Source organism: Macrobrachium nipponense, chromosome 23, assembly GCF_015104395.2.
Source record: "Macrobrachium nipponense isolate FS-2020 chromosome 23, ASM1510439v2, whole genome shotgun sequence".
Classification (NCBI taxonomy): domain Eukaryota; kingdom Metazoa; phylum Arthropoda; class Malacostraca; order Decapoda; family Palaemonidae; genus Macrobrachium; species Macrobrachium nipponense.
This window is the reverse complement of record NC_061090.1, coordinates 52,220,858-52,236,570: the sequence shown is the minus strand read 5'-3', so window position 1 is coordinate 52,236,570 and position 15,713 is coordinate 52,220,858. Positions and strand designations below refer to the sequence as shown.

Here is a 15,713-nt window from a genome sequence, read left to right as displayed (position 1 = left end):
ATTATAAATATCGGGTATACCTTTTTTTGCTTGTTTATTTCGCTCTTCATTATTTGTAGAATTCTTCACCTTTTTAAATGCTATTTTGAAGATGTCCGTGTCACCCCCACCGCCCGCCCCCTCAGAACTGCCCATGGGCCCACAGGTTGAAAATACCCCTGGTCTAGATAAACAACAGTCCCTCGGCCTCTGCGTTTCATAAACTAAAATACTGCGGCCTCAATAAACTCTTATTTATGTTTAAGAAAACGCAAAATTTTTTTAAAAATCAGGCCCTCGGTCTCTGCGTTTCATAAACTAAAATGGTGCAGCCTCATTAAACTTATTTATGTAACATTAAACTCTTATATATGTTTTAGAAAACGCAAAATTCTTTTTAAAAAATCAGTACCTCGGCCTCTTGTGTTTCATACTGCAGCCTCATTAAACTCTTTTTTTATGTTTAAGAAAACGCAAAAAAAAAAAAAAAAAAAAAAAATTAAAAATCAGTCCCTCGGCCTCTGCGTTTCATAAAATAAAATACTGCAGCCTCATTAAACTCTTATTTATGTTTAAGAAAACGCAAAAATTAAAAAAAATAAAAAGGCAGAAAATCGTACGCGGACTTTCTACGCTCACTGACGTCAGTAGCCCCGATAAAAGAAAGAAAAAAAAAAAAAAGTCCTTCAGAGGGACAAATAATGTCCGAAGTGCGAGTGGAAGCCCAAAGCACAATCAACACAGACATACCATAACTCCTCAAGGTAACTAGACAGTTTATCGTTTGATACGAAGTTCCGCTGAGCCGAGAAAAACAAACAGATGGGACAAGAGTGAAGTGAGAATATAAAGTAAGAAGAAGAACAAAAAATTCGTTGTTGAGAATTTGAAGAACTTACTTGAGAGGAACCCGATGTTCAACACAAAGTTGACTGGAAAAAACATCATGATACGCAGCCTAAGAGGACGAAATTATTATCAACTAAAAAATTCCCCTTCGGTTAACATATGATATGAAAATATATTAATTCCGAGGTAGAGCGAATTGGATATTAAAAGACATTTGTAGCTTAATGCGCACACACACACACACACACACACATATATATATATATATATATATATTCAAATTCGTGTCGAGTTTCGTAAGACGGGATGGTTTAGTTTCCATATTCTTGTATTTACAAGTCCAAACTCTCGAAGACTAAGTCTTCTTCGTCAGATTCCTGATGAAGACGAACGTGTATGTGGTTCGAAAGCTTGTGGTTTGGAAAGTGGAAAAATCTGAAAATCCAAGTCATCAAGGTCCTTATGCAAAACTAACAAGAGCAGTAACACACACACACACACATACGTATATGTGTGTGTATTAGGACTGGTAAAAATGTTCCGTTAAAACAGAATTCCATCTGACAATAGTACTTAATTACTTTTTATATTTCGGCGTTTTTATGGGCTCCGTTTATTAGATGTATATTATATATATATATATATATATATATATATATATATATATATATATATATATATATATATATATATATATATATATATATATACTGCACAACTATACGCATTAGCCCTCTTGAATTTTCAATCATTTCAAAATCCGTGAAGTTGTACTCCCACGCACTAGATCGAAGTAACCGAATGAAACATCCAGTTCGTAGTTTTGAACCGTATTCCTTTGACCTCTAGATAAAAGAACTGCCAAATTACGTCATAGACGACGTCAAGAACCAGAAAGGCCACCACAAAGTCACGGCCGGGATAGCCAGTGAGTGGGTCGTGGGTCCTGGTGGTGGCTATGTCGCACTTGGACGATAATGGAAAGGCCCTTGTTGCTAAGCATCAGTCTGACTTTCGCTTTCGTGGAACTAACTTCATACGCCTTGAGGACGACCTTCGATCGAGAGAGAGAAAAAAAAAAATCGTCGTCCGGCTGATAATGTGGATCTTGTAAAAAATAAGAGAGAGAGAGAGAGAGAGAGAGAGAATTAAAAATTGAATCTTTACATTATGTGTTAATAATCCTGGCCGACTTAGAAACGCTTATAAGTGAATTTACAGAGAGAGAGAGAGAGAGAGAGAGAGAGAAGAGAGAAGAGAGAGAGAAAGAATTATCCCAAGTGAATTTAGAGAAAGAGAGATTATCCCAAGTGAATTTAGAAAGTGAATTCAGAGAGAGAGAGAGAGAGAGAGAGTCAATTTCTACGTGGTTGTAAATGATTTCCTTATTACGAATGTTTTGAGGGACTTCTTGAGAGAGAGAGAGAGATTCGTTTCATAGCAATTACTTTCTAAAAGTTGCTAAGTTTTGCGATAACGCGGATGGAAAGTAGCAACAGTTAAAATTCATACGGTATTTGACTTTTCATTGCAACAAGCAAAAACGCACCACATTGTAATATGGAGACGAAGGAAGACCCAAACATCAACTCAATACAGTTTATAGTCATAACTATACAAGACATGTTGCGACCTCCAGCTTATTCTGGGCGCCATATACTTTACGGTCAAATAGAGCGTTGTTCCAACAACTAAAATAAAAATAAAAGTGCTATATCTTATTTAGAAATAATTTTTTACTATTTAACTTCCACATTATTTTTTTTTTACATTTTCATTCTGATAATTAAATCATAAATACCCTATCATAAAATTCATGCATCTTTAACTCAAACTGAAACACCTTTTTCAGACATTTTTAGGCTTTCCTAACACACCCCCCCCCCCCCAACAAGAACAACAATAACAGTTTGTAGGCTTAGTCCTCGAGTAAGCAAAAATATACAAAGGATTAAGAACAGTCATTTCTATATTGAATTTTATTGAAAAATTATACAAGGTGTTATTCAACATCACTCTGTATAACATTAAAATAGTAATTATCACGCTCACATTTGCTGGCACATCAAATCTCATAATACATTGACAAAAAATACATTACCTCTACAATGGAGTACGTTAAGTCATGCTCATATTTCTCTATAATCAAAATATAAAATATTTTTCTTTTTCATTTAAAATTACAGCAGTTACTGGCACTTCAGGTAATCCTACAAATACTGATATAGTGATATAATTGGTCAGATTCAATCAGAGTAAAAAAATCAATTTACGGTCGAAATCAATTCCTACCTCGTAGAGTTACTAAAAAAATATTAAGTCATCAACCAAGTACATATATATATATATATATATATAAATCCCTTATCACTGTCGTACATTAAATGAACGTATTTGGTTTCATATTACACAACTATTTAGGACCTATATCTGTAAATCATAATGTAATAACATATATATAATTATATAATCACTGTATGAACGGTATACGATGCTAAAGATTAAATCAAGAGATGAAGAGATGGAATGTTAAATACTTAACAAATGGTGCGTATACATGTGAAGTAGCATGAATAATATAAATACTGGAATATGGAAGCTTTATCACTTTTTGTTTTTTTGTTTTTGTTTGGTTCCCTAACACAGACTACAAGCTACGCCAACGGGTTTTTTTTAAATAAAAGATTAGGTTCAGTCATTTCACACACATCGTCAGTCAATGCTGTCAAGATATTTGTCGTCGTTGTACCAGCACATAATCTGACAAGTACCTCATGGAAGTATGTATGTGCACGTTACTACTGGAAATTAAGACAAACAGTAACTGTAGATTTGCATGTACACATTTTTGCCAGCTGTACAAATTCTAGCTTGACAAACGCTGCTACGGCCAGTGAAGTACTTGCATCTATGAACATCAGTCATATAAACGTGTACATATCCACAGAGTGACGTTCGTCAGCCACTACTGAGTTGCATGGCAATGATCCTGGCACAGTCCGTCGAGTGCGTGCAGATATACCCAAGTACATGTCAGTCAGCACCTAAAAAATATTCGTCAAAACACTTCTTGGTCAAAACCAACCGACAGCAAAAGAAACAATAAACAATCGTAGTTTCACTGCGTTCTTCGGGAACGCTAAATTCTATATGTTTAATATATATCGTTACAATGAAACAGCCAAGGAAAGGCACAATGAAAAAAAATACAAGGGAAGTACAATGGAAATATGAAGGGGAGGTTAATATCTGTCAAGAGCTGCCTCACTGTCGTCACTTTAACGACTTCATATTTACTGTCAAAACATTAAAATATCCGGTTTCTGGCTTCCTTAATATTTCCTTTTGACTTCGTGTTAACGGTGCCCCATTCAGTGCCAAGTCTCCTAAACTCATCTCCACAAACAAATTCTCCACTTCCTCTTCAGTGGATACCTTCTAAAACCCCTTTCATTCCAGCTAGCTATCAGGTGAAGGAACGTCACTTTTTAACATAACCCACACGTATCAATCAAAGTTCCATAGCCTTCGTTATGACAGGTGTCAGTCATGTTAAAACCCCTCAAGGCCCGTTACGGCCTGCATCAGTAACAATAGAAGTCGTTGGATTGAACAATTACTATACTTGCAAAATGAGTCAGTTACAAAAAGCCAACTTTTATTTACTGGGACGTTGTCTCTCTTCATTCTCGAATTGGAGACTACAGGCATCATTCAAAAGTATTTCCAAATTGCAAGATTCATTTTGTATATATATAAATAAAAGTCTCAACCACATATCAAATTGAGGAAAACCCCCCCTCCCCAAAAATTAAGTAATTCTCGAATCAAGGACTACAGAGAAATAATTTAAAAGTATTTCCAAATTGCAAGATTCATGTTGTATATATAGTCTCAACCATCAAATTGAGCAAAAAACTAAAGAAAAGTTAAGTACATTAAACAATTTTACCCAAAATATTCATCGACTGGATTTTTTTTGAATACTCCCATGCGACCAAGACTGACATTCAGAAGTAAAAAAAAAAAAAAAAAAAAAAGCACTGCGTGTATCACAGTCTCATTAAAACTGAGAAAATGCATTTCCAGATCTGTTTGGTCCTCTTAGAACAACAGGCAAATCACAAAGTCCGTTGAGAAGGCGCATAACCACTCTATTCTATGCCCACCATGGGTGTGTGGCATTGGTACACTTCAACGTGCCCCATATACAAGAGAGTTGGTAGCGCCTGGACTTGCTGGAAAAAAAATTGTAACTAACTATAACAGTTTCAAAGCTCTACATAACTGTGACGTCACAGTCATTACGAAAAAGGCAACATCCCTAGATCCATACTCCTCTGAGACACGAGACGCAAATATTTCTTGGGTATCATTTCAAAGGTTAGCCTTCTAGGCGTTTTCCCAATAAAATGATCAAGAGCACCAAAGGTAGCACCTGAAGGTATATACAAAAATATAGATGCTGCTTTGACCAACGGTTTCTCCACGTCACGAATATTTTTCCAGATTCAATCAGGAAACGAACACATATGTTTTATTTTTGTTTTTCTATTCAATACTTCCCGACGCAAACCTCAAGTTCTGCCAATACTCGACAAAGGCTACGAGAAGCAGTTCCTTCATCAAATCTCCCACTTGGGCCACATTTCATCATAACTCATCATTCTTCTCTCACTAGTATAGTGTTCGTCATCATCGACCTCATCATCACCAGACACTACTATGAAAAATACTTCGAAGGCCAAAACGCCTCCACCCTTCGACGTCTTCGTCCTCCTCTAGGAAATGGCGCAGAGGCACTCGCACTCCTCCCGGGGCCTTCGACAGCTACTACACCACCAGTTCCTGAAGCTGGAGGGCTTCGTGTGCACTACGTCGCAGGGATCGGGGGTCGGCGAGGAAGATGGGGAGGAGGACGAGGAGGAGTTCGAGGAAATCTCAGAGCTAATGGAGGATTCTGACGACAGGTGGCTCCTCCCGCCGGAGGACATGCTGCCCGACCTGACGCCCATGGCACGTCGGGAAGGGTAGGAGGGCATGTGCATCCCGTAGGCGTAGGGACGGGACGGCACGTCCGTCGGGTGAGACTGGGCACGGGGCATCGTCATCATCTTGGTCTGGGTTGGATGCTGCTGATGCTGATGCTGCTTCTTCGGGGAATTCTGCTTCTGCTGACGCTGACGCTGCTGTTCTTCGAGGTCAGAATTAGGCATCCGGCACTGAAGGGAAATTCAGAATTTCAGGAACGAGTTCAAAACAAACAGAGAATGTCTTATTTAAAAGAAAAATAAAATTTCCGACAGACGGCCCTAGTATAATTTTAATAACAAGCTACTTGGGGAAATTTCAAGGAGGAGTTCGAAACGCAGAACATTAACAGAGATATTTCCCAGCTGTGGGTCTACAACCTATTAACAAGGGAACTAAGATTAACATTTGTTAACAAAACAAAAAACAGTGAGTTAACCTACAAGATCTCCAAGAAGAAACGTTTAACCTGTCTGAACATTTCGTTGAAAAACTGCAGACAATTAACAAGTAGATTTTCCAAATCACTTTAACAATATGTCAGCATTATGTTTTAATCTTAATCGTTGACTCTGGAGAGCCTGATAAATACTGAATCCCTCAGAGGCTAATCACCTTCAAATTCGTGTTAGACATGACGAAAACAAGGGGGTTTCCACGATCACCATTAACAAGACAGGGAATACTACTACTGGTCAGGCCCTAAGCAACAAATATATGCTAAAAACACAACTCTGCTTGACTGACGGTACCCGGGAGTTGTAAAGCAAAATACTGTTTTAACAACGGCTGGCTACTGTCAAATTACCGGCAAGTATATGAATTAAATTCTTATCCAATCATAGTTGACATCAGTAGCGACTACATATGGTTATCAGCCGAAACCGTATGAGATTAGGTCAAAATTAACAGCAATTAACTCTTTGGTCAATGATTATAAACGATGAATACTGACGGGGAAAACTGCAAACAACGTTTGCCTAAGTCATATGAATTGTCCTAAATTCGTCCTTTTCAAACTCCATGGGAAAATACGGGAAAAGTAATACTGTATATATATGTACTAACGTTGCCAATAGACATATTTGGTAATGAAACTAGTCTTTCGTCTGGTAAACAATTAAAATTTCAATACAATCCACTAAAAACAATGCAATCTTTGGAGGACTACATTCTTAAGTTACTCTAATACAATCCTCCTATAATCCTGTATTTATAGAATAAATTTATAGGAATATCAGCATAGTATAGACTACAGGGTCGCCTGTCTCCAAAGAACTTACTAATCTATAGCAATTCTAGAATAATATTAATTTACTAAGGCGACTTTCAAAAGCAAGTGCTGAAAAAAAAAACGTGTTGGGGGGCGGGACCACAAAACAACACAAAGCATAAGCTAACACAAACAAAAAACAAAGAAGCAAGAGCGGGTGATTACACAGCAGCAGTAGCAAGATCGCCAGAGGATGATAATGACACTTTTGTGCAGAGGTTCTGGAACAGCGAACAGTCACTCACAACGGGTGAACTGCCACCTGTCAAGAATCTGGCAAACAATGGGAAAACAAACAATAAACAAACCTACTCGCAGACGAGACGACAAAGCAGAAAAAACTTACGACACACACCTGGGACGAAAAGAAAGAAGTTGACAAAGTACCCAGGAGAGAGAAATATACCCTCAGACCTAACCGCTGTGAGATCAAAGCTGAACTCGAGTTAGAAAAGGTCGTGTGCCTATTACGAAACATATCTGGAGGCTAACTAACTAGACCTTCAAATAACGAGGTAGTTTTAATCCACTGGGATTTAGAAAAAAAAAAAAACATTACCCTCTAACTCTGTATGTTTGTTTGTATGGTTTTTACGTTGCATAGAACTAGAATGGTAATTCAGCAACGGGACCAACGGCTTTACGTGACTTCCGAACCACGTCGAGAGTGAACTTCTATCACCAGAAATACACATCTCTCACCCTTCAGTGGAATGCTCGAGAATCGAACTCGCGGCGCCTACCTCTCTGAGGGTCGACGTATCTTACGGATTGTGCCCAGATTTCATAGAACCCTTGCACGTTGTTTGGTTTTATTTTTATATAGAATATATTGATAATATAATATATATCTATAATATATATATATATTATAATATATATAATCTACTGTTGTTATACCACCAAAATTTTAAACTATCTTAGAATCCTGATAACTATAAATATTTGCCGGACAGCACGAAAAATTTAAGAATAGAAAAATATAAGAAAACAAGCCTCTTTTTTCTGGGGGGGGGGGGGGGTGGCATGCCCCTAGGTTAGGTTAAGTGAGTTTACATTGGATTAGATTATGGAAAACATAATGAAATTATCTTCCATGAAAATTCTATGATTAGTTTTTGAGATATGGCGTCACGTTTTTTTCAAAGAAAGGTCCAAGTATTCTGCTACATCTCGAGGTCCCAGTACTCTGTTACATCTCGGTAAAATGGCCCCTCACCCCCGACCCACTTTTCCCCCTTTCTCTCGACCAAGGACGTCAGACTCGACTAACCCCAAATTTTTAGGGCTTATCAGATTTGACCACTCCCCCCGCCTTATCTCGCTCTCAATCCCCACTTTCCTGCAGTTAATTATCTGTTTTTCTACTAATTGATGTCCCCTTTCTGTATTTCACGGTTTTTCCTTCTGTTAGCTATTTCGAACGGACACCATATTTTTGGGGGCTTGAAATTCAAGTAAGTGGCCCCTGTGGTGGGCTTGTTCCATATGAATAGGTTTCCTCTTCTGAATAATAATAATAATAATAATAATAATAATAATAATAATAATAATAATAATAATAATAATAATATTGAACACCATATTCTTTGCAACCTTTAATTTCAAGTCAGTGTCCCCCGTGGTGGGCTTGTTCCATACGAATAGGGTTCATCTTGGGGATCGTGCCTAATCATAGGGACCACTAGGCACGATCCCAAGATCCCTGAAATGGAGCCTGGAAAAATTAGATGCTGAAGGAGCTCCAGGACTCATGCAGAAGTGTGCGCTCCTGGAAACGGCGCACATAGTGAGAAAAAGGGGCCACTACCTGGAAATTCAAGCTTCCAAAATTTTTTTTTGGTTTCAACCTCCCACCGCAGAATCTACAATGCACATGCAATATCTATAATATATATCTATATATATATATATATATAATATATATTATATATATAGAATCTACTGGTCACTATTTAAACAGATTAATATGCAGCCACAAGAGGTCACGTTGGCGACCTGACCTCTTTGTGATTATGGGACCTTGGTTCGTTTCCCGGTACCGGACATCACAATTTTTTCGAAAATTTCTCTGAACTGGGATCTTCAGGCTTTGGAGTGACAAGCGTATCTAAAAAAGAGCAAAGAATTCAAGAAGTTGAGAGGGCATTGTGGGATATATGTATGTATGTATGTATGTAGTATTAGTAATATATAATATAAATATATATATATATATTATATATATATACATATAATAATAAAAATAAAGGTATAAGCCACGAAGGACACGTCCTTTACTCAGCAGTCGGTCTGCTAAGTAAAGGACGTGAGTCGAAAGATCTTGCAGTTACTCCAGTGTTTTTTTCCTTCGTGGCTTATACCTTTATTTATGCATTTATCACGTTCCAAACTTTCGTGATTCAGTTATACATATGTACGTGCATTTTCTCCAATGTTTTGTCTTGACGCTTAAGTTTTAACGAACGTTTACGCACATTAATTCAAGACGTTTGTTTCGTCGTTCTCCTGAAGGGAAATCCCTAGTATAGTCTTGGTTCGTGCGAACACTTGCGTATGTATAGACACATCCACGTTGGTACGAACGCTTCAGCAAATCAATATAACACCCACAACATCCTCTCTTGACGTCAATGTTTTAAGTACATTCGAAGATAACCCACTCGGGGGAGGACACGAACCAATTTGCCATATCTTGCAGCAAAGCGATAAAAATGGACGATTATTAAAAGTAATAAACAAGAATATTGGAAAAAAACTATATTATATAAGTTTTTATAAACTCATACTTGTTGCTAAGGTTGCTATAACCTTATGGTTGGCATCTGGTTCTCAATATACATGTATATGCGATAATGAGCGGGTTAAAATATACGTAAAACATACACTGTCTGCATCTTTAACTGAAAATAAAAGTATTAATATATATATATATATATATATATATATATATATATATATATATATAAAGAGAGAGTCATGCGTATATACACATGGCCTTAGCAACATTCTTTCCAAAGGGGGTTAACTCTTCTTGAGCAACGGCTATTTAGTGGAGCAATGCCTGTGTCTTTGTTATGTATGGTATTGTATATGTATATAGATATACTTAATGATTATATTATATGATATTATTATATATTAACTATTTTTTAAATTTATATAATTATATGAACATTATTTTTTTCCATCCCAACCATCCTTTCAATGAATGGAACATCCCATTTGATTCACATATACCTAACAAAGAGGCCGATACAGCTGCAATTCTTCATTGAAATCAATAGACGCGATACAACCGATGCGTGTGACAAATTCAAGCAGAAATTAAAGGAGCCAGCGTAATTGATGTCATGTTAATTTAACGGATGAGGCAGTGACTGACATTTGTAAGAGAATTTTAAGATGTCAAAACAATACATGTAATCCCCAATGTAATTTATGATGTCAAGACAATACATGATATTCCCTATGTAATTTATAAGATGTCAAAACAACACACGAAATCCCAATGTAATTTGTAAAATAGCAAAACATTACATGAAATTCCTTATGTAATTTATGTCAAAACAATATATGAAATCCCAATGTGCTTTATAAAATGTCAAAACAATACACGAAATCTCCAATGTAATTTATGCCAAAATATTACATGAAATCCCCAATGTAATTTATGTCAAAACATTACATGAAATCCCCAATGTAATTTATAAGATGACAAAACAAAATATGAAATCCCCAATGTGTCAAAACATTACATGAAATCTCCAATGTAATTTATGTCAAAACATTACATGAAATCCCCAATGTAGCTTATAAGATGTCAAAACAAAACATGAAATCCCAATGTAATATGTAACATGTTAGAACAAGATATGAAATCCCCAATGTAATTTATGTCAAAACATTAAATGAAATCCCCAATGTAAATTATAAAATGTCAAACCAAAACATAAAATCCTCAATGTAATTTATAAGATGTCAAGACAATACATGAAATCCCAATGTAATTTATAAGATGTCAAAACAAAATATGAAATCCCTGATGTAATATGTAACATGTTAGAACAAGACATGAAGTCCCCAACGTAATTTATGTCAAAACATTACATGAAATCCCCAATGTAATTTATAAGATGTCAAAACAAAACATGAAATCCTCAATGTAATTTATAAAATGTCAAGACAATACATGAAATCCCAATGTAATTTATAAGATGTCAAAACCATATATGAAATCCCCAATGTAATGCCACCTCAGTCCATGGAATATCAGATTGTATAAAAGCATTAATGAAATAATTGCAATGTTCAACGTATTTTACAAATAGTACCACCCACCATATAATACCAAAAAATGCCCAGTACAATAGAAAAAAAATATCCACTGCAATTAACAATGGAGGTAACTAAAAAGTTGTCCTATAATATGATTGATTCTGTGTTATCTAAAACTCGCCCAAAATTATACACGATTTGCTCACTGGAACTCTCAAGTTACATTTGGAGATGTATGGCCCTGTTTAAAAAACACTGCAATGACTCATAGGACACGCAAAGATAATATTAAGGCGGCATGCAGAGAGAGAGAGAGAGAGTATACAAAAGGCAAGAAAAGACTGACAATTGGCATCATATTATTGGAGAGAATCTGTCAACATAGCAACAAGAAATCAAAGATAAATTGTTAGCATACCCAGTAACACGTGAGAGAGAGAGAGAGAGAGAGAGAGAGAGAATTGGTCTTGGAGCCGGTTGACATCACACCGGAAATGATGTTGACTGTTATCAGAACGACGGCTCCAGAAACAATAGCTTCAAGTCACCTCTATCAATGTACGACACTAAACTGTTACTGTTGATGAAGAATAATAGTAATGTTTATTATAATAATTAAGATAGCGCTTTGTGTTTATAGAAGCCGATTATTATTATTACTGCAAAGATATTTCATACTAGACTCAAATTTGTGGCGTGGATCTTGCAGTTCCTGCAAAGTTGCTTGTAGGCCTATGTGATTCTACTGCCATTCTGTGATACGTGAATGGACCAATGGCCATTATTGGTGGGAAGGGGCGGGCTTAGGTTCAGCAACTATGATTTTGGAGAACTACGTAAATGCAATACAGCAATGCAGTAGTAAACACGTAGAGAAATTAGGCCTACTACAGACTTCCTACTTGAATAGGCCTACACATAAAGGTTGATAACATGACTCATGAACCAAACTTCTTTCCTTTTTTTTTTTACGAACTTGGTGTATACACAACTCACACACACATATATCCTGATTTACTGGGTAGGCCCAAGTTTGCTAGAACCTTCCAGCTCTAAGCAAGTCTGTAGGGATAAGTCTAGCAGCCTAACATTCCACTCTATCCCAGCTGACCCCACGGACCTTGTAAAAAGAACCCCTGTTCTCTAACAGACCTACGACAACCCAACCCAACGTAGGCGAAACACGTGAAAATTAAACTCAGACGTGATAAGCTCAGTTTGGGTCACGTGCAAGTATTTCAAAAAAGAAAAACAGTTCTCGCCATGTACGGATCACGTTTACTGCGCTTTCTCGTTGCTACTACTAAATACATCCACTGGCAGAGAGAGGTTGAGAAAAGTCTACCCAACCGGATGTGGAGAACATTTCCAATGCTTCCTGTGTGGAGCTTCATTCTCAGAATGTACAAACAGTGCTATGTAGAAATCGACACTAATAATAAAATCGGTTGAAACACATCTAAAAGCAGCCTTAGGAGGGGGAAAGTATTTCTCACGTTGTGGAGAGAGATAGAGAGAGAGAGAGAGAGAGAGCCATACTCTTTCATTCTGCAAGAATTAACTTTAAAACAATATTTTAATATAGGTTATAAGTCGTATTCACTGTAGCTTGTAATGAAGAACGAGAGTGAGTGAGTGAGAGAAATTTTCCCTAACAGCTAACAGCAACCATAATTATTTTTTATCATATATATACGTACTCAATATGAATTCCACGGCAAATACTAATCTAATTTCGAACATAAAATAATACCTTGTATTATCTGCAATTCGACGAGACTTTGGACACACTGATTACTAAGAATTAGTCTAATTGTTTACTAATATCCTGGCAATGAATAGATAATGATTTTAATTTTGCAGTTATCTCAAACAAACATATCAGCTAAGGGCTATTTTACCAACTCGATATGCTCCCAGTGCAAGCTGGAGTAAGCTGCGGTATATTCAATTGATAAAAGGCTGTAACTGCGTATTTGGGGGTTTGGTTTCGTTATATAAAGAATATTTGAACGTAAATAATTGCTATTCATGTGCCAACGTCAACGAAGAATTGGCCTAAAAGGCCAGCCACTTGCTAAATATGATTATATATTACATACTCAAGTTTGCTCTTTGAATACATGTCAAGTAGCAATAACAATAAATACATACATTAAATATTAATATTGAATTGGGATCTATGCTCAGTCCAGAACAATATCTGACCGACTGTTTTCTGATGTGTAATATTATGAAAAAATAAAAGTCTGGTACGTAATCAGTCCAATAAACTCATTGAAAGACGCATAATATAACCCCAAGCTAAATAATGTTTTCATTTTGCTGCTATGTCGAGTTTCATGACCGATTTTTCATCATGTTCTATCTATGGATTATTGGTTCAGCCTGCGTGTTATTCCTCTAAGTTATCCAGCCTTTTCTGCGTTGTCTCTTTCAACTGACCTAGTGAGTTTTTTTCTTTTAATCTAAACTAGTCAGCAGGGGTTTCTCTCTCTCTCTCAACTTTACAGCTGTTTACCCTTAATTAATGAGGCTTTTTTTCTCTCGAATGTTCAGTATTCTTTTTCCACCTCTCTTGATGATGCATTTTTATTACCTAGCAGTTTATTAACTGATGACTCATATGATCTCAACCACGCAGAAAGGTGACACAATTGCTCCAAGAATTGGCCACACACACATATATATACCCCACACACACAATATATAAAAATAAAATAAATTAATATATAAATATAAATATAATATATATATATATATATATATATATATATATATATATATATATAATATATATATAGTATGCATTAAGCTACACAGGTCCTTTAATAACCTATTCGCTCTACCTCGTAATTAATCCATTTTCACGTGTTAACCGAGGGGAACTTTTAGTTGATACTTTCAATTTCGACAGTGATTTGTAAGGTCGGAATCGGTACCATCTTAACCTAACTTGTTGGCCGAGTCGGTAACCTCACTGAAGTCCTGATTTCTCCTTTGTGCGCTGGTTCGAATCCACGAGAGGACGAAATTATCAACTACAAATTTCCCCTTTTGTTAACATATATGAAAATATAATAATTTCCGAGGTAGAGCGAATTGGATATTAAGGGACATTCGTAGCTTAATGCATGTAAATGAATCACGGTGATGATAAAAATTCATATGTATGTATATATATATATAATATATATATATATTATATATATATATATATATACATATATACACACACGAGCGACACAGGGGCGACCACACACACCACAGAGCTTGGCCTACTCATAAACCAACACAAAAGGCTAGCATAAGTCTACACCAAAAATTATTTTGCAAATAATTCTTCCGCTGCAGAGCAAATGAATCGTGATTCCCAGTCACTCCTTTTCACTTAAACACGGCCGCGTCGCAGTCACTCGCGTATTAAGGAATGTATTAATGACGTAGCACCACGGACCGGCCGACATTTCGCTCCCCGCCTCTTATGTAACCCAGCAACAACTCAAAACTCGCTAGGACTTTTCCGGTATGAACGGTCCGCCACCTACAATGTTGGGGAGGAACCTACTTGACAATTCTGTCTGGCCTTTCACCGCCGCTTCTATTCGGGAAACGAGCATCCTTTCATCCCACAAGATACTCAAACAGAGAAGCAATCTGGAGGAAAACAACAAGAAGACAATAACCCAAGAAACTCACTCACTCGTCCTCACAGGCACACAAAAGCCGCCATGCCACTAGTCAGTCAAAACAGCTGATCAGCCGCTGCGTCGACCTTGAGTGGCGCCATGGACAGAATGCACGAAAAATACGCAGTGTCACACTTTATTCCTTCACCATACAGTTTTAATAAGAGAAGCGGTTCGCCACTTACCATTGACGGAGCAGAGAGCAGTTGCGATCACGAGCAGAATGGGAAGACTGATTATCCCACGCATCTTGTCGTCACTAGGGATGTAAACAAACTGCGGCTTTAGAACGAGCGCTCGCTCCTGCTGCCTCTCTCAGTCCAACGCGCAATGGAAGGCGGGTGCCATGTAGCGCATTCTCTACCTTTATTTTACTGATCTAGATGCCCCTGATATGACTGTTCTTTATACCTATCAGTTAAGAACTTATCAACCATTTTGGAATATTCTACGAGATACCTGAAGATGTGCATCTACTTCCAGAATGTAGCAAAATACTTCAGATAAATAGTTTCGGTTGCCAGTTACCATTAAAGACTCATCATCTTGGATGTTCTGAAATTCTTTCATCAACGGTAGCACGCACGTGATCTCTCCAGCAGAACAATTCTTGC

At 36.9% G+C, this 15,713-nt stretch overlaps 1 protein-coding gene across 1 annotated transcript in view; it reads right to left on the bottom strand.

Annotated features, from left to right (window-relative positions):
- LOC135200616 (retinoid-inducible serine carboxypeptidase-like) overlaps positions 1–15,443 on the bottom strand; it is a 67,153-nt gene extending 51,710 nt beyond the window's left edge. The window contains exon 1 of the mRNA XM_064229233.1: positions 15,285–15,443. Coding sequence (XP_064085303.1) covers positions 15,285–15,348 — 64 coding nt within the window. The 5' untranslated portion in view covers positions 15,349–15,443. The remainder of the gene's footprint in view (positions 1–15,284) is intronic.
- Between the last annotated feature and the right edge of the window lie 270 nt (positions 15,444–15,713).